Raw genomic sequence first — 19,845 nt, 5'->3', positions numbered from 1 at the left:
CCTTGCAGAAATTGTGATGAGATGTTTAATGAAATAGTACTGTCCCTTACCATGCAAACACTGTTGAGGACTTCCGCACCTGAGTTTATACCAACTACTGGGTAGTAATACATCATTCTCCCCATTTTATGGGTAGGGAAATTCGGTTCAGAGAAGATAAATGCCCTGCCAAGGGCCCCCTAGCTAGTAGCAAATGAGACATGATTTTCCCTCCTGGGTTCCCGGGCTCACATCTCCATCCTCCTGCACACTTCCTCTTCCCGTGAGCCTGCCACCCAAGGTTCTGGATGATGGCCACCATGGCATTAGCAGCCTCCCCTCCACTGAATGTGGCACTAAACACAAAATACTCAGTGAAACCCTGTGAGTGGCCACGGGAGGGAAGGGGTGAGTAATGGTGACAGTCACTGGGGCAGAATCTAGTGACCCTTGCCCAGGAAGTGCAGGGTGAGTGCAGGGGCGGGAAAGTCTCTGAGTTGCCTGGAATCTAGTCACAGGGTCCTGACGACTCCCCCCCCCCAAAGCCGCTCGGGAGGAGCAGCCCAGGTGAGGCTGAGCGCTGCTCCACCTCCTGAGGCTGAGGTCAGGGCTGGCGCTGGCGGGTGTCAGCAGAGGGGCTCTGGGGAGAGGGGTGCAGGGGACGGGTTCTGACTGAAGGGCAGACTGTGTGCAGACTCAAAGGAGGGAGGGAGGAAGGCGGCATCTGGGCAGAGCACAGGTGGACAGGGACAGCCTGGGAGGGTAAGGAGGGCGGGCAAGTGGCTGCAGTGCCAGGAAGTCCAAAAGAACATCCCAGCCGAGGAGGGCGAGGGGCGCCACCATGGGCATGCTCTCAAGACTGTCGCTTGTCCTTTTAACAAGTGTCAGCCAGGAGTACCCGCCTGATTCCCTAGCTGGGGCCCCCACACTCTGCTGTTCCCCAAATCAGCTCCTCCCATCTGCCGCCCACAGGTTGGCTGCACCCCTGCAGCTACTGAGACCCTCTGCACTCTCCTCCCTCCCCACATCTCATTTTCAGGGTTTCTCGCCCTCAGAGCTGGCCCCACCTGGTCTTTGTATGCTGAATGTCCCAGGTCGCCCTGACCCTGCAGGCCCATCCCCCTCGGGCCTGGCAAGCCCCTCCTCTCCTAGAGCCCAACCAGCCTGTCTGGGACCAGGGGACCAGCAGCCTCTTCTCCTTGCCAAAGAGGGACACAGGTGGGAACCCGACTGAATAGTGGAGCAAGGGAAGAGGAGGGGACAAAGGATCTGGGCTGCCCCAAGGTGGGGGAGAGGGACTGCAGTCCACTGACTCAGCTTTAACAGAAGACTGAGGTCAGCCAGGGAGGAGAGGAGGAGAGGAGAGGAGGGGAGGAGAGGAGGGGAGGAGAGCTGTGGCCAGAGACCAGGGAAGGGCTTCAGCTGGGACGCTGTGTGGGTGCAGGGAGGCTGGAGGGGTGCAGAGTCAGGGTGGCCAGGGGCCTGTGGGTGCAAGAAGAAGGAAGAGGGGGACGGACAGGGAGGGGCCGGGCAGCAGGATGTGGGGGTCCGCATCCTTACCCCCTTCAACACCTCCTCCAGGTGGTCCCGGAACTGCATGAACAGGTTGATCTTCCAGCTGGTGTTGCAGTTCACGGAGTTGACCTGGGGAGCACAGAGGCGCATGACAGCGGGCCAGACCCCGCCACCAGCAATGGCCAATGCTGAGAACCCAGCCAGGCTGCAGGGGGAACAAGCCAGCCTCCTCTACAGCACAAGGACAGGGTGGCTTCTCCAGCCAGAGTCCCCCAGAGCCCAGCCTGTGGGGTGGAGGACAGAGCCAAGACTGGGGGCGCAGTGAGGCCCCTCCAGCGGCCAGCCAGGAGGCAGAGTGGAGGTGGGAGGGGTGGAGAGCCCAGGGTTGCGGGGTCCGTCCCCGTCCTGCCCCACTCACCTCCTTGCAGCCTGCATTGTCACTGAGCTCATAATTGCTGGCGTGCAGAGGTTGCCCGGCGTTGACAGGATTCAGGATCACCTTGTCCCCCACGACCACCTTTGGGGGACAGGCAGAGTAGGGTGAGGGTGGAAAGGGCAGGGGCATCTCTCAAGGCCAGGCCCCCAGACCTCCCTCGGGGCCTCAGTCTGTCCTTCTAAGAAATGGGCACAGCCTCCTCAGCCCCTCTGGGGTGGCCCAGGATCCTGCTGTCCCAGCGCTGTGCTCACGTTGTCCCCATTGCTCCGCAGCTTCCAGAAGGGCTGGATGAAGAGCCAGGAGCCCTCGTTGCCGGTGGCGTCCAGGGTCACGCGCATGGCGTTCTTCTCCAGCAGGGCGGGCAGCCGCTTGTTCACGGTCAGGTACTTGTTGCTCTTCATGTGCAGGAGCTGAGGCCAGGTGAGCATAGAAAAGCCGCTGTTCCGCAAAGCTGACAGACAATGGCACATGCAGTCTTACGGCAGCCCCAGGCAGACGGGGAAACAGAGGCACCAGGAAGCCTGAGGTCACACCATTAAGGTGGCAGAGCCAAGATTTGAAGACAAGGGAGCCCCAGATGTGCTCCCTGGGCACAGAGCTCAGGCCACACACAGCCTCAGATGCAGTCCCGGAGCCACCCACTAGGGCACACACACACACCCAGAGGACACTGTCTGCTGCCACCAGTCCCCAGCCCCAGCCCTGCCTCTTGAGCTAGGAGGGAGGGAGGCCCCCCGCAGCCGCACCTGGATCACGCTGCCGTACTTCACCACGTCCCCGTGCACCTTCTTATTCTCAGTGTCGTTTTGCTTCTGCTCCATCTGGGCCGCGTGCTGGACAGACACACAGGGATGTGAAGGGGGCACGTTCACCCAGGTCCCAGGGCCCCTTGAGACTCCTCCTCTAACTCATGATTGATGAGGGCTTGGGGCTCAGAGGGCAGAGGGGCAGCCGGAGGCCCCAGAGCGCACCCAGCTCAGGAGCCACAGCCCTCACCTGCGCCACCCCTGAAGGGGCCACGCCAGCAACTTAAACTACACCTCACCACCACCCCCATCTCACCAGACTTGACCCTGGCAGGGGCATGTTTGGTACCATTTCCTGACCCCCCCCATTTCCACTCCACCAAGGCCCTGGAGGCTGAGTGGCTCCCAGGCCATTGCCTCCAGGGAGTGTCCCCAACTGGCCACATGCAACTCCAATGCGTTCAGCTCTGGTGGCCAGAGGGATTTGTCTGACCTTCCATTAGAGATGCCTTTTTTGTTCTTTTTTTCTTTTTTCTTTCTTTCTTTCTTTTTTTTTCTTTTTTGTGGTGCTGGGATTGAACCCAGCCCTGTGCATGGGAGGCAAGCTCTCTACCAACTGAGCCATGTCCCCAGCCCTAGGGATGCCTTTTTAAGCACTTCTATCCCATTAAAGGGAAAGCTGCCTGAGGATAGGTGCTCGTCTCCATCAGACTGGCACTCTCTGAGAGCAGAGTCCCTCTGTCCCCTCCTCCCATCAGTGGGAGCCACGCCACACACCCTGTGACATTGCACAGAGCCGCGGTGTGCCTGCGAGCACATGTGACTGAGTATGTGGCTGTGCAGGTGTGAATGTCCTGCCCTGGCCAGGCCCCGGGGCCAGCCCCAGCCTGCACCAGCGTCTGTGACAGTCCTGCTCCCAGAAGAGAGATGGGTCACTTGGACCAGAGCTCAGGCAGCCCCTCTGTGGCCCTCTTGCCAGCCCAGGTCACAGAAGGGCTGCTTGAGGAGCCAGGAGCAGGGGGCTCAGGAGAAAGGGACAGAGGAAAACAAGGTCTACGTGACACCAGGCCAAGGGAGGGTCTCAGGAGAGCCACAAAGCTCCAATCACAGCCATCAGCACTTGGGAGGCTGGGGACTGAGCATGGTCCCAAGAAGCCTGCCCAGGGTGTGAACTGAGCCCATCAGGACCCAGCACGGTGACACTGTCCATGCGTCCAAGAAACCCAAGGTGAGTCAGAGACCTGGAGACACTCTTGGATCTACTGAAAATTCATAGATGGCTGAGGACAGCCAGGTCCCATCTAAGGGCTAGGATCCAGCTCTATAAAACATAGTGGGAGGTTAAGACCAGACACAGGATTCTCTGGAGCTACATCTCCAGGAGCCACCGGTAAGTCCTTGTACAGCTGTACATGTTGCTCACTGCGCTGTGGTCTCTGCACCCACTACCTGAGCCATGTGCCCTGGCATAGGACTACGCCAGCCCGGAGGAAAGGGCACCTTCTAATTGGTACAAAGGAGCTATACACACTACTGGTCACCAGAAGGGCACTCCGCTCCCCAGCCTTCCCTCATTCACACCAGCCTCTTTCACTGGGGTTTTAAAAGCCACTCTGCAGCCCCAGGGCCCCCACTGGCTCTGAAAATCAAAGGCCCTACGTGCGCACCCAGACTCCTGGTGCCACAGGGGCGCACACACCTGCAGCTTCTGCAGCAACACCACGTCGGCGATCTTCTCCTTGTCCTGCTTGGTCTGCTTGGCCTTCCAGTACTGCTTCTGGGCCGAGTAGCGGTTCATGGGGCACACCTTGAAGAGGCAGTCTGCGGGGATGGGGGTCACAGGGTTCATCTGGGGCTCCAAGCCTCCCTGAAGAACCCCCAGCCTGCAGCCCTGTTCTCCCAGCCCTTCCCACCCTCCTGCCCCCTGGGACTAGAGAAGTGGTTGGGAGAATCCCATAGAATATGGAGCATCCTGGATTCTGCTGAATATAACAGCCCAGACCCTGGAGGGGACTCTCTGAAGGACAGGTCACACTCCAGAGCTCCCTGAGGGGTTAGACAGGGCTTGTCCTCCCATGAAACCAGATCCCAGCCTGAGCCTACATGAGAGAGTAAGATGCTTCCCTACTCTGGTCTCCAGAACCTGCAGCAACTCAGCTTAGGCTCTTGACCACAGCAGGGCAAATCAAAATTCCAGAAACTCATTCACTCTGACAACTTTTATTTTGGCCAAGGAACGAAATGCATATCATTTTCATAATCCCAACCTCCAGAAAGGATGTCAGATTTTCCTGCTCATCAAAAGGAAGCACGAGTTGGACAATCGCCAAGTGTGGTGGGAGAGAGGAAGGACTCCGGGTGCTGGTGACGAGCTGGCCCAGGCCATACGCAGACCTGACGCAGCCCGGCTCGGCTGTGAGCAGGTCCCTGGTAATTGTGCAGAGGGATTTTGGTTGTCCTAACAATGGTCACAGCTGGCACCTAATGGGCAGGATGAGGATGCTGCACACCTGCGCCACGAGGTTGTCCTGCCTATGAATGTCCTGCCCCAGACACCTGCAGGGGGGTACCAGTGGGCGGGGCTCTGGGCCTAGAGTGATACACAGAAACAAACACTGAATTTCCAGGAAGGTGGCTAGACTATAAACCAGGGAAGACTGTCCTTTGCGTTGTTTGAGCGTTACCAGTCGTTTTTTGCTGTTTAGAACATTTTTATACATGTGCAATTGTGGGTGCCACCCACATTCATGACTCAGGCAGGGGTGTGACTGCTTCGCTGGGACTTCTAGTTGTGCCCAGCATTTACTTCTTTGGTTTTGTTTTCCCTCCAATGCTGGGGATTGAACCCAGGGCTCTCACCACTGTGCAGTAGCCCCAGCCCTTCAACATTTATTTTTTAAATAAATGTTATCCTACCAGGCACCATGGCAGGAAGATGGCAAGTTCAAGGTCAGCCTGGGCAAGGTCAGCCTGAGCAACTTAGCCAGACCCTCGGCAACTTAGTGAGACCTTGGGAATGTGGTAGAGTGCCCCTGGGTTCAATCCCCAGTACCTGGGATGGGGGAAATGTTATCTTATTATAAATTGCTTTTTCTTTATTTTATTTTTCTCCTCTTTTGTCACATCTAGGGCATTATTCTGGCCTCATTTCTCCTCTGGCTCTAAGCTCACTGGCCCTGGACTGATATCATTTCATATTATATAAGCATGGACATCTTTTATCATTTATGAATTCCACTCCATAATTTTAAAGGGAGCTCTGGTTCTGACAGGCTGATCTGTGTTCTTTGATGCCCTCATCAGACTCAGGGGCAGCCAGACAGGTCCTTACTGAACTGCTGAGCCTGGGGCTCAGCAAATGTCTGCCAGATTAATAGATAAATCTAGAAACGATGCCCTCATGGATGAGGCAATCCTTAAGTAAGCTTTTTTTTTTTCTTTTTTTGTAGTGGGAATTGAACCAAGGGGCACTTAACCACTGAGCCACATCCCCAGCCTTTTTTTTTTTTACACTTTATTTAGAGGCAGGGTCTTGCTTAGTTGCTTAGGGATTCACTAAGTAGCTGAGGCTAGGTTTGAACTCGAGATCCTCCTGCCTCACCTCCCAAGGTGCTGGGATTACAGACATGTACCACTGGACCTGGCTTGAAGTTAGCTTTTAAGAGAGAAAGATGGGGGGCTGGGGACGTGGCTCAAGTGGTAGCGCGCTCGCCTGGCATGCGTGCGGCCAGGGTTGGATCCTCAGCACCACATACCAACAAAGATGTTGTGTCCGCCGAGAACTAAAAAAAATAAAAATATTAAAAATTCTCTCTCTCTCTCTCTCTCTCTCTCTCTCTCTCTCTCTCTCTCTCTCCTCTCTCACTCTCTCTTAAAAAAAAAAAAAAAAAAAAAAAGAGGGAGAGAAAGATGGGCTGGGCACGGTGGTGCATGCCTGTAATCCCAGCAGCTGAGGAGGCTGAGACAGGAGGATTGAGAGTTCAAAGCCAGACTCAGCAACTTAGCAAGGTCCTAAACAACTCAGTGAGACCCTGTCTCTAAATAAAACATACAAAAGGGCTGGGCATGTGGCTCAGCAGTCAAGTGCCACTGGGTTCAATCCCTGGTACCAAAAAAAAAAAGAGAGAGATAGAGAGGGAGAAAGAGAGAGGGAGACAGGAAGAGGGATGGATTCTACAACTGGAATAAGGGCCAAAGGTAGGGAAGAACATGGCGTGTCTAGGAACAGGACAGGCCCCTCCTGGCAGGAGCAGGGAGCAAATATGGGAACAGGGGTCAGGCAGGGTAAGTGGCAGAAACTGTGAAACTCCTGCTGGTCATCCATCAGATTGATGACCTGGGCTAAGGCGGTGGGAGAGGTCCAGGCCCTGAGTCTGGGTGAACCTGGAGCCAGGGGTAGGCACAGCCAGGAGCCCAAGGCCTTGACTGTCAATCATCACTCCTTGGTCTGCACACACACATCCCCCCCATCACCTCTGATCCAGAGAGGAGAGAAGGGGCAGAGACAGGTGAGGCTCCAGAGCAGGGGTCTCAAGCTCTTTGACTTTGTCCCACCTAAGAAACACACTTGAGATCACTGTGCCACAGAACAGCGTGCAGATTCCCTGTCCTGGTTGCATGGGGTCGGAGTCTGAAAGGGCTAAGATCCATGGTCACGATCTGTCTGGACCAACCCAACCAGATCACTAAAACCACTGGATTTTTCAAATATATATTATTTTAAGAATTCCTGGATTGACAAGTTAGTGGAGAACTCTCCAGACAGAAGTGATGATCAAAAGGGAACCAAAACCAGGAGCAGTGGCGCACACCTGAATCCAGCCACTCCAGAGCTGAGGCAGGAGAATCCCAAGTCCAAGGCCAGCCTGGACAACTTAGCAAGACCCTGTCTCAAAATAAAAGTAAAAAGGGCTGGGGATGTAGCTCAGTGGGAGGGCGCCCCTGGGTTCAATCCTCAGTATGGAGGGCAGGGGGTGGAAGTAGGAAACCAGACAGAGAAAACACCCTTGAGGATACCTACAGATTCCAGAAAACATACTTTTTTTTTTTTTTTTTTTTTTGGTACCAGGGATTTAACTCAGGGGCACTCGACCACTGAGCCCTATCCCCAGCCCTATTTTGTATTTTATTATTTTATTTAGAGACAGGGTCTCACTGAGTTGCTTAGCGCCTCACCCTTGCTGAGGCTGGCTTCGAACTCGCAATCCTCCTGCCTCAGCCTCCCAGGACACTGGGATTACAGGCATGCTCCACCACACCCAGCCAGAAAACATACATTTTGACAGCTTTCATCAGGGAGAACGACCAGGTTCTAACAGGAGACCGAGACCCTAGGGGGCTGTGCTCATAAGCAAGGCTGAGCCCAGAGTCCAACAGCCTCTACCAGCCCAGGTGGAATCTCCTGGATGGCTCAAGAAACCCCACACTGAAGCTATGTTTCAGGTGGACTTAGATCCGTGATGCCTCCTGGTGTGGTAGTGGGCAGCCTGATAGACCTCGCTGAAGGACAGCTCCCTTGTCCTGGTCCACCACCACCCACAGCCGACTTCAAATGCAATAACAACAATCAGACAACCAGAGCCCCTGGAAGCCAACTCCATCAGGGAGACAATCCGCAAAGTAGACCCAGAAACAGACGTGCAGAGACTTCAGACAAGACATCCTGTGGAGCAGAGAGGCCTTCTCCACTCCATCAATAAATGAAGAGCTTGAAGATCCCTGCAAAGCACAGGGCACTGTAAAAGTAACACCACAGACTAAAAAAGAACCAAATGGAGTTTCTAGAAATAAAAAAGCTCCAATAACCAAGATTGAAAACTCACTGGACATATTTAAGGAGAATAGCCAGAGATGAAGAGAACAATTAATGAAGCAACAGCAACACTGAGTATGATCTGCACATTCTAAATCCATCCTACCCGATTCTTTAAAGGCCAGTTGAGCCCCGTTAAAGAGACTTGATAAGCCACTGAAGGGTCAGAGCCTGTGTTTGCACGCAGAGACTTGCCCCACAGCATGCCAGGGAGAGGGCTGAAGCCAGAAGGGACCCCTCCTGCTCCCCACCTCTCTGCACTCGCATGGAAATTCACTGCCTGAAAGCTGTCAGCTCTATCTTGGCCTCTGCACAGGTCCTCGCTCAGAGCCCTGCCCACCCACGGTACATGTCAGAAGATGCTTATGGAATAAATAAGCAAACGAATATCTCCACTCTTCTACTGGGCTGTGTGCTTTGCCCACAGGCAGCTCTGACAGAACCCCAGAAGCTTCTTTCTCATCAATCTGCAGGGCTGAAGGGCAGACAGAGGAAAGGGGGAAGGGAAGCCAGGAGACTGGGCAGGCAGGAGCCGCAGCATCAGGCCAAGAGAAACGGCTGAGGACTGCATGTGCCTGTGAGTGAGAGGCACAGCTTGTGAGGCTGCGGCAGGATCCACAATCACCCGAAACTGAACAAGACGCATTCAACTCCAAAAGCCCATGCCTACCACACAGAACCATCCCTGGGCTGGGGAGCAGCAAACAACGCAAACTCCCTAGTGTGGGGGACTGGCAGGGGTAGCTGAGGGGTGGCTAGGCATGTACTTCTCTCCCTTCCTGTGCTGGGATTGAAGCCAGAGCCTTGGGCATGCCACAGGCACTTGAACACAGAGCTACATTCCCAGCCTTTGGGAACAGGCCATTTTAAAGGGGGGTAAATGGGATACTTGGATTTATAAAGGTGGTAAGGATGAATCAGGATACTTTTGAGAGGATGCAAGAGTGGGGACGGAGAAGTGGGCCACACAAGCTAAATCTTCATCTGTCTTAGAAGGACACAAATAGATCAGGCATTCTGGTGCACACCTGTAATCCCAGCCATTTGGAAGGCTGAGGCAGGAGGATCGAGAGTTCAAAGCCAGCCTCAGTGTCTTAGCAAGGCCCTAACAACTTAGTGAGACCCTGACTCAAAAAAAAAAATATTGGGGCCTACTGAGGATGTGGTTCAGTGGTTAAGCACTCCTGGGTACAATTCCTGGTACCAAAAAAAAAAAAAAATGACATGAATGAATGGATGCTATTTAAAATTGATAAATCAAGAAATAGTGGAATGAGCGTAACATTTGAAGATATGGGGTTAGCTAGCAGATGAAAGATGTTTTGATGTTTTAATCATATAAATAAACTACCTAGTCACGTTTTCTAATAGGGGGCCCCTGAGGATGGGAACAGGTTGAGGTTGGGGACAATGCTTTCATCTTGATCTTACAGCATATGTTAATATGACTTTTATAAAACGAATCAAAACAGGGCTTTTGTTTTGTTTTTCTGTTTTTGTCTTGCAGAGCTGGGATCACATATGCAAAGCATATGCTCTACCACTGAGCCTACAATCCCAAACAGAGAACAAAAATTTAAGTGGCCAGTACACCTGTAAAAAGATGCTCAACCTCACTATTGGCCTCATAAATTCAAATTAAACCACAATAGGAATTATATTTGACTGGGCACCGTGGCGCACACCTGTAATCCCAGCAACCTGAAGTCTGAGGAGGAGAATCCAAAGTTGGAAGCCAGCCTTAGCAACTTAGCAGGACCCTGTGTTAAAATAAAAAATGAAAACAGCTGGGGCTGGGGCTAGAGCTGGGGCTCAGTGGTAAAGCACTTGCCTAGCATGTGTGAGGCACTGGGTTCTATCCTCAGCACTGCAAAAATTATATATATATAATTTTTTTAAGGGGAAGGGCTGGAGATATAGCTCAGTGGTAAAGTGCCCCTGGGTTCAATCTCCAGCAACAATAACAAAAAAGAATGCACTATCAGACCAGAGGTGTGGCCCAGTGGTAGAGCTCTTGCTTAGCAAGCGTGAAGCCCTGGGTTCAATTCCCAATACATACACAAAAATTCACTATGATGGGAAATATTTCATTCTCAAAAAATTAACAAATTCTCTTCTTGCTCTTCTTGATAGTTCTGAACATTAGATTCATAGCCCCCCGCTACTCCATGGAGCCTAAAGATACCTAAATGTATGATATGAGTGAACAAATCAAATAAGTGACAGAAAACAGGCACTGGGAGGGACTGGGGTTGCGGCTCAGTGGTAGAGCACTCGCCTACCACGTGCGAGGCCCTAGGTTCAATCCTCAGCACCACATAAAATTTTAAAAAAGAAAATAAATAAATATATTGTGTCCAACTATAACTGAAAAACAAATATTTTTTAAAATTCAGGTGTTGGCATTTTTTCCATTTTCATTCATGGGTGAATTTTTCTTTTGGGGGATGGGGTGGGGGTGAGACAGGTCTCACTGTATTGCCCAGGCTGTCCTCAAACTCCTAGGCTCAAGTGATCCTCCTGCCTCAAAGTAGCTTGGAGCACAGGCTACTACTGCCTCCCTGGACGACCATATGTGAATTTTTAAAAACTATAAATGCAGGGACGTAAACCATTCATGCAAGCCAAAATGTTTCCATGAACAAGTTTCAGCAGTTCAACTTTATAACAACTGTAAATTAATCTGTTAGATTTTTCTGGACAATGTCAGTGCCTGGATCTTTCTTTTTTTTAACAAGTAAATTTCTTACTGATGGCAACTGGAGGGCGTCTGCAGCACTTTTACCCCACAGGAGATTCCATCCACGCTACAGATTTTTCTGCCTTGTCCTAAGGACAAGTACTTGTTTTGTCTGATTTCTGGGTTATTCCCATAAGTTAACCATTAAAATACATGAAACTTCCATCCCCAGCACTGAAAAAAATTAAACTATTTTTTTAAAAACCCACAATAAGATGCCATTTCACACCCAGCAGGTTGAAAGAAAGTCGGGTGGGACAAAACCAATCCTGCCTAGGATGCAGGTGGAGCCTGGGAACCGCACCCATGGCCTGTGGGGTGTGAAGGTGACAGCCCCTGCAGAAGGCAATGAGGTCATTTCTCACTAGATGGAGGAGCCTTCCTCCCACCCAGCACGACCCTCATAGGAACATACCAGAGAAACTAAGCCTAAGGAGCCTCGTACAAGAACACTCCATGCAGCAACGTGGGCGATTGCCAAGAACTGGAAATGTGCTAAATGTCCATCATCACCAGGAGCACCTATCCATGGACTGAAGTTGACTCACCCAGTGGAGAGTCACCCAGCAATTAAACAGATGAACCACAGCCGCATGTATCAACATGATAAATCTCAAAAACCAGTGTAGAAAGAAGACTATCTTTAACAGGCAGAGTTCGAAAAACGGAAACTACCCTACATTGTTTATGGGTATTTCCCTCTGTGCTAATGGCAAATGCCTTGAAACAGGCCCACGATTCCTGAGCATTACTTTCCTCTGGAGAGGGTGGGGGAGAAGGGGAAGGAGCAAGGCACGGTGCACTTCCACTATAGCTATGTTATTTCTTTAAAAGTAAAAAGATCTGAAATAAATGTAGCAAAAAAGGGTTTACGTGGCTCGGTAGTGGGGCCATGGGTGTGTGTTATTTTTCTCTTTACTTTTTTTTTCAAATATTTTTTAGTTGTAGATGGACACAATACCTTTATTTCATCTATTTATTTTTATGTGGTGCTCAGGATCGAACCCAATGCTTCCCACGTGCTAGGCAAGCGCTATAGCATTGAGCTACAACTCCAGTCCCTCTTTATTTCTGTATGCAGTTGGAACGTGTCTTAATAATAATTATAACAGCAATAAGCTGGATTTGGAAGATGCTCGGTTAAGCAGAGGAGGAGGCTGGAGAAGAGGTGCCCAGCTGTGCAAACAGAGGGAGGCCACCTCATCACCTTCCCCAAGGTACATTTGGAGGTGAGGGCTGCCAAGTCCCTCCACACTGGGTCTCCCCTTGCCCCAGCATGGAGGGGAAGAGAAAGGGCCAAGGAAGGCAGTGTGCCCCCACCCCAGGCCCAGTCAGCATGCAGGACTCACAGCAGCCATACCCCAAAACCTGCAGCAAAGCAGAGTTAGGAGGCTGGGCTGGCATGGGGTGCCACACACTCAGGCACCAGCAGCCTGGGCTTCCCAGGATCTTGCCAGGTCTGGAAAGAACTCCCTGAACAAGCTGGGGCTTGGGGTGGCATCAGAAGGGGACAGAACTGAAACCACATGCCAGAAACTAAATAGGGGCTAATGGAGGCTTTGCCAGCCCTGCTGGGGACCTCCAGGGACAGCAGGTACAGAGGGAGCTGGCAGGGCATTGAATGGTGAGCTGTGGAGTCCCCTGCAATGGCAGACTTACCCCCAAGACAGCAGGGACAGAACTTCTGGGGGGTCTCAGGGCAAGGCCATCTTTGATGACCATCAGCCAACTTCTAAAATGCCTGCTCAGCCCCCTCAATCTTTCTGGGTCCTCCCCTCCAAGTCAGGGTGTTTATGGGAAAGACACGGAAACAATGAAAATGAGGCCTCCAGGCTCGGAACAGGAGGTTATGATCCGTGTCTCTCTCTGGCCCCAAGTTCAGGCACTAGAACTTGTACCCACCAGCTGCAAGGGCTAGGACAGGAACCTGCCCAACCTCAGCTCCTCTCAGGACCAAAGGGGACCACAGGGAGTCTGGAGTGGCCTCTGCACCTCATCAAGACACCAAAGCCTGGGGCAGACAAGAGGGAGGCAGGGACAGTGTGAATCCATCTCTCCTACCTCACTCTGAGGGATGGGCCCACAGAGGCCACAGAGACCTTGACATGGCCTAGGGATCCTTGGCAGGGGCTGGGGGTTGGGGAGAACCTCATAGGCTTTGAGAAAATGGAGAGGAAGAGACAGGGGGTGTGGGAAGAAGCAACAAGGGAGGAAAGCAAGAAATCAAAGGAGCATTTGTTCTGCTAAGTGGCTTTTTGTTGTCAAAAATTGGCCCCAAACTCTGCCCACTGGAAGCCTAGGGCAAATCTTCCCCTGCCACACCCACCTCCCTGCTGCCAGCCTGTCACTCTCTCAACTCACGCACCACCTGCCCCTCTCAGCCCCAGTCCCCTCCAGACTGGCAGAGGCCCCCTGGGGACCCTCACCACACAGCCTCTGAGTTCTTCAGAGAGAACGAGGCAGCAGCCCTTGAATGAAACTGGGAACAAGAAAAGCACAGAGAGATCCCTGCCCCATGGAGCTCCACTCCAGCGAGGAAGACCCCTGACTTAAAAATTAGTCAAGTACATGCAGCACTTCAGAGTCAAGCTATGGACCAAAACAAAGGAGGTGAAAAAGACGGGTCGGGGCGCAGCCTCCTGCGGCTGGTCGGGGAAGGCCTCGCTGAAGCCATGAGACCTGAGGCCGCTGACAGCAAGCCCCGTGGGAGAGGTGGGGAACAGAGTGCAAGGCTGCAGGAGGCTGGCACAGCTGGAGGGACAGGGGCAGGTGTGGGGGGTGAGGCAGAAGGCAGTGGAGCCAGATGTGGGGGGCAGTGGGGCCGGGTGGTGAGGAGTGAGCCGAGCCTGCGGCGGTTCCCACATACCCGGTCCAGCCACATCTCGACCCGGGACCCCACCCGAGGCACAGCCCCCGCTCAGAATCCCACGATAGTAGGAACAGAAGAGCAGATATGGGGGCCCACTGCGAGCTGGAGGAGCCCCTCCATCTGCCCCTACACCCCAACAGATGGGCAAAGCCCCCAGCAGACACCAGCCAAGGCTGCAGCACGATTGTCTCACCCCTGTCCCCTCCATCCCCTGCAGTCCCCTTGAAGGCATCCCAGCTAGCCTCCCCCAAGGGGAGAGGAGCAACCAATCCGCAGGCGTGTTCTTGCCTGCTCCCACCCTGCCCACCACGCCCAGGATTTGTCTGTCTGTCTCTCTGTCTGTCCCAACTCACAGGTAATCACAATAATAACAGTTTGGCACGAGGACAGCCAGGACATCCTTCCATCCTCACAAAGCCCTGGGGCCTGCTGGGCTGGCCTGAGAAGACTACTGATGGTGAAGGACATGGAGGCCCCAGGCAGTCACAGCACTGAGCCAGGTCTGGGTTCTGGAGGCCCCTCCAGCAGGAGTCACCCACAGAGCTCTGGGCCAAGGCCCGAGGATACAGTCAGGGTCAGAATTTCCTGGAAACCATCAGGTCTAATCCCTTTACCACGCAGATGGGAAACTGAGGCACAGGGAAGGGCCGTCTCCCGGATCTCCTACCGCCTGAGTCGACTCTCTTCCACCTCTAATCCCTCAGAAAAAGTTCACTCACATAGACAAATAAAGCCCTGTGGCCAGCAGGGACTTGGGGAAAGAATGGGCCCCTGTCCAGAAGTGGGAGTGCCTAAGAAGGGGGCGTGGCCGCAGAAAGGGAGAAGGTACTGGGCCAAGCTGGCAGCACGCAGGCCGAGGGGCACTCCCCAGAGCAAAGGGTCCAGTCTACTCTGGCCACTGAGGCCAAATAAGGCTGAATAAATTCAAACCCAGGTCCTAGGACTCAGGAGCCTGGAGGGACAAGGACAGTGGGAGAGGTGGTCTTACCTCGGAACTTCTTAGGGGGGTTGTCCAGGTCCCCAGCTGCAGGTTCCACCACACAGCGGTCATCCACCAGCCTGGGGGACAAGGCAGCTCAGTCAGTGGGAAAGAAGAGGTTCCACAGCACCCTTCCCTTGGGAATGGGGGATTCCAGGGCAACAGTGAGGGCTCCTTGAAACTCCCTCCATCCCTGACAAGCCTTGCCCTGCACCATGACATTCCCTGTCTGGAACCACTATTAAAAGGCAAGATCCCCTGGGTTGGAACAGAGACCCTCCAGGAAGCACTCAGAGACCCCAGCCCACCCCAACTCCCTGACTGGCACTGGAGCTTTCCTGTGAGGATCTGCCACCTGTCTGGGCTGTCACACTCTGCAGACCTTATCCCTGAGACCCTACTGCCCTGACCGAAAGGACGGGGAGACAAAGGCGAAGGGAGACAGGAAGGAGAATTAGAGCAAGACAGAGAGAAACAGAGACAAGACCCAGGAGCTGCAAGGGACCGGAGACAACCAATGAGAAAAGTCTACAAGACTCCAAGTCAGGAGCATGAGCCTTGCAGTCTCTAAGACAGGACAAGGAGCCTCATGCCTCCCCAGCCCAGGGTCCCTTTCCAGACTATCCTCTTCGACCTACCCTAAGGCCAGAAATTTCCCCCTTACAGCTGTGGCTGGGGTTAATCCCACAGCCCCTGAGGGCACCCATCCATCCAAGAACTTATCCATCCCTCTATCCGTCCATCCACGCACCCACCTCTGCATCCTTCTATCCATCCTTCCCTCCATCTACCCATTCATCTACTCCACTTCTGCATTTAAAATTCTTCAATGTGTCTCCAGGATAATGTGATAGTCACCTGCCATCTCCAAGGCCCACTCTATCTCAGCACTTCATACCCATTACCCCTGAATTCTCAGAAACTTCCCAGCAAGGGGCTAGTCATTAGCACCATTTTACTTGAAGGCTTTGTAGGGTGCCAGGACGGCCTGTATTGGGTTCAATTCCCAGTACCAAAAAAAAAAAAAACAAACCAATTTATATATATAAAATAATTTGCCTGAAGTCACAGAGCTGAGACCAGGCTGATAGCCCATGTTCCTCCCACACCTCCCCCTTGGGCTGGCTAACAAGGTCTTTTCCTTCCACTTCTTAGCTGGTCTTATTAGTTCTACTTCCTGAGGCAGCTGTACTAAACCTTCAGGTGATCCCAAGTCCCCTTCCTGGGAGCTCTCATGTCTCCACAGGCAGTTCTGGCACCCTACAAGGCCTTCATGCCCACCCCAACCCTCTAACCCCAGAGCCTAAGCCTAGAAGATCTCCTTCCTTCCCCCTCAATTCCTTCCTCCTACTATGTGAAGGTGTCCTTTCCCCTCCTGGGGGTCACCACTTGCTCCCCTGTTCCCTCGGCACTTGGTCCTGGCCTCTCTACTTTTCTACACTGGCTACTGAGTTCCATGCAGCTGGAACCACTGTATTTTTCCATCTGGAATCTTTTGCACAATAAAGTCCTGGGAAATAATGATACAATAAAAAATAGACATTTGGGCTTCATCCCAGCTCCTGGCCACAGCTCCTAAGACCCTTTTAACTTCTTAAGTGATAAGACAGATAAGATTATCTTTTGTTATAATATTTGGATTTTCTGTTTCCCATTCTTGGAATAGTTCCAGAGCAATAAGGGTGAAATGGTATAAATTTTGTTCATCTCAAGTCTCTTTCAACTACACCTAAATTTATGTTAATGAGAGACCTTTTGGAAAGCCCCTAAGGATGGGGGTGAGGTGCTGATTGCCAGTGGAACTAACCACATGATTGGAGAGGTGGAAACTTCAGCCCCACCAGCCATTACAACCTCCTCTGAAGTGGAAGAAGGAGCTGGAGATTGACAGGAGGTTGACTTCATCACCAACGGGCAATGAAGCTCCAGGAAAATCCACAAGACCAGTTCAGAGCACTTCCCAATGACCACAGAGAGATGCCAGAGGGTGGTAAGGCCCAGAGGGGGTGGAAGCTCTACCCCGCCCCTTGCCTCATCCTAGGCACCTCCTCCATCTGGCTGACCTGAGTGGCATCCTGGGATGCAGTTGGGATCTGGCACCAACTCCTGGCAGACAGTGTCAGAATTAAATTGAATGTGGAACATCCAGTTGGTGTCTGCGAAGAACTGGAAAGTTACCTAATGTTTTCATATATTGCTGTTTAATTTTCTAAATCTACTTAGTTATTACTTTCATTTTAAAGGCAGGGAAAGTAGAGCATGGAGAGGTTAAAGGATAGACTGCAGAGCTGGGCTCTGAAGCCAGGCTAGCCAGCGACAGCAGGTACTATGGGGACCTCAGGAGGAGGGGTGGGAGGTGAGGGTCCTCAACCTCCTTTCCCCTTCCAGCACTCTTCCCTTCACCTACACTCACATTCCAGCACATCTTGGCCACACTCACGGGCTCAGAAGTATTACTAATATTCCCATTGATGACTCCCAAGTCCATCCTCCCCTAAACTGCCTACTGGACATCTCTGCTCAGGAATCCACAGCAGCTCAAAACCAAACTCCTAATCTTCCACCTAAAAGTGTTTCTCCTGAAGATGTCCCCATCTCTGTCTGGCAACTCCATCCCTCCAAGGGCTTGGGTCAGAAACCTCAGACCAATCCTCTACCACCCACACCTCACGTTCAACCTGCTGGGAAATCCTGTGGGCTCTGGCTTCAAAATACATGAGAACAACTTCTCATCATTTCCACCACCCTCATGGGCCAGGCCCCACACTCTCACCTGCACTGCAGTAACTGCCTCCTCACTGGTCTCTGGGCTTCCTCTTTGCCCCCTAACCCTGAACCCCACAAAGTAACACAGGGATCTCTTTAAAAGGCAAATTTTAAAGTGGCACACGCCTGTAATCCCAGCAATTCTGGAGGCTGAGGCAGGAGGATCACAAAATTAAGAACAGTCTCAGTAACGTAGTGAGGCCCTAAACAAATTAGTGAAACCCTGTCTCAAAATAAAAAATAAATAAATAAAAAGGGCTGGGATGAGTCAGAGAAATGCAAATCAAAACCACCCTAAGATACCATCTCACTCCAGTAAGATTGGCAGCCCTTATGAAGTCCAACAACAACAAGTGCTGGAGAGGATGCGGGGAAAAGGGTACACTTGTTCATTGCTGGTGGGACTGCAAATTGGTGCAGCCAATTTGGAAAGCAGTATGGAGATTTCTTGGAAAGCTGGGAATGGAACCACCATTTGACCCAGCTATTCCCCTTCTCCGTCTATTCCCTAAAGACCTAATAAGAGCATGCTACAGGGACACTGCTACATCGATGTTCATAGCAGCACAATTCACGATAGCAAGATTGTGGAACCAACCTAGATGCCCTTCAATGACGAATGGATAAAAAAAATGTGGCATTTATACACAATGGAGTATTACTCTGCATTAAAAAATGACAAAATCATAGAATTTGGAGGGAAATGGATGGCATTGGAGCAGATTATGCTAAGTGAAGCTAGCCAATCCTTAAAAAACAAATGCCAAATGACTTCTTTGATATAAGGGGAGTAACCAAGGACAGGGTAGGGACGAAGAGCTTGAGAAGAAGATCAACATTAAACAGGGATGAGAGATGGGAGGGAAAGGGAGAGAGAAGGGAAATTGCATGGAAATGGAAGGTGATCCTCAGGGTTATACAAAATTACATATAAGAGGAAATGAGGGGTAAGAGAAGAATAATACAAGTGGAAGTAATGATTTACAGTAGAGGGGGTAGAGAGAGAAGAGGGGAGGGGAGGGGAGGGGGGATAGTAGAGAATAGGATAGACAGCAGAATACATCAGACACTAGAATGGAAATATGTAAATCAATGGAAGTGTAACTGATGTGATACAGCAATCTGTATACGGGGTAAAAATGGGAGTTCATAACCCACTTGAATCAAACTGTGAAATACGATATATTAAGAACTATGTAATGTTTTGAATGACCAACAATAAAAAAAAGGGGCTGGGATGTAGCTCAGTGGTAAAGCACCCCTGGGTTTAATTCCCAGGACCACTGGGATTTGATCCCCAGATCCAAAAAATAAACATTAAAAAAAAAAAAATAAGGACAGCACTCTGCTCAGAATCCACCCATCTGAGAGTGACACCAAAGATGGCACATGATCCTCCCACTCATCTCAGTGACCTCATCTCCTCTCCTCCCCGGTCCACCGTGCCCTAGCCCCACAGCTTCCCCCAGGCTCCTCAAACCTCCCAGGTGGCTTGGACTGGCTCTTTCCTCTGCTTGGAACCTCTTCCTCTAGACCCCCTCACTTCCTGCACATCTCAGCTCAGATGACCCCTACCCATGGACTCTGAAGCCAGGCTAGCCAGCGACAGCAGGTACTGTGGGGACCTCACTAGGAGGGATGGGAGGTGAGGGTCCATCCCTTTTAAAATTGTGCACTCCTTCCTCCACACTCCTCAGGCCTCTCTTGCTCTCTTGTTCTCCCACCACATCTACATCACCACTCAGCCAGCTCTATAGAATTGTCCTTATTTTGCTTACTGTCCCTCACTCCCGCCCCATGGGATGTAAGTTCCACAAGGACAGGGATGTGTGTTTTGCTCCCTGCTGTATCCACAGCACCCAGACCAGCAGAGCCAAGCGGCCAACACGAAATACATATTGAGTGAGTAAATTAATTCATTTTATTAGCTGTGGAGGGAAGTACATGAGAAGCAAAAGATAAGGTCCCTGCCTCAGGGAGCCGAAAATCTCATTGGGAAGACA

General features: G+C 51.8%; 1 protein-coding gene across 2 annotated transcripts in view; it reads right to left on the bottom strand.

Annotated features, from left to right (window-relative positions):
* The window catches only part of ITPR3 (inositol 1,4,5-trisphosphate receptor type 3), a 63,913-nt gene that overhangs the window by 31,940 nt on the left and 12,128 nt on the right, over window positions 1-19,845 (bottom strand). For both annotated transcript variants that reach the window (XM_081295509.1, XM_081295510.1), the window contains exons 2-7: window positions 15,086-15,156; window positions 4,376-4,497; window positions 2,677-2,763; window positions 2,182-2,340; window positions 1,913-2,011; window positions 1,540-1,623 (exon numbers count right to left, since the gene is read on the bottom strand). In XM_081295509.1, the coding sequence (XP_081151635.1) occupies window positions 1,540-1,623; window positions 1,913-2,011; window positions 2,182-2,340; window positions 2,677-2,763; window positions 4,376-4,497; window positions 15,086-15,156 (622 nt within the window). The remainder of the gene's footprint in view (window positions 1-1,539; window positions 1,624-1,912; window positions 2,012-2,181; window positions 2,341-2,676; window positions 2,764-4,375; window positions 4,498-15,085; window positions 15,157-19,845) is intronic.

The sequence above is a fragment of the Spermophilus citellus genome (assembly GCF_964194105.1).
Source record: "Spermophilus citellus genome assembly, chromosome: 5".
Lineage (NCBI taxonomy): Eukaryota > Metazoa > Chordata > Mammalia > Rodentia > Sciuridae > Spermophilus > Spermophilus citellus.
The sequence above is the reverse complement of the archived record's forward strand: the minus strand, read 5'-3'. Positions and strand labels throughout refer to the sequence as shown.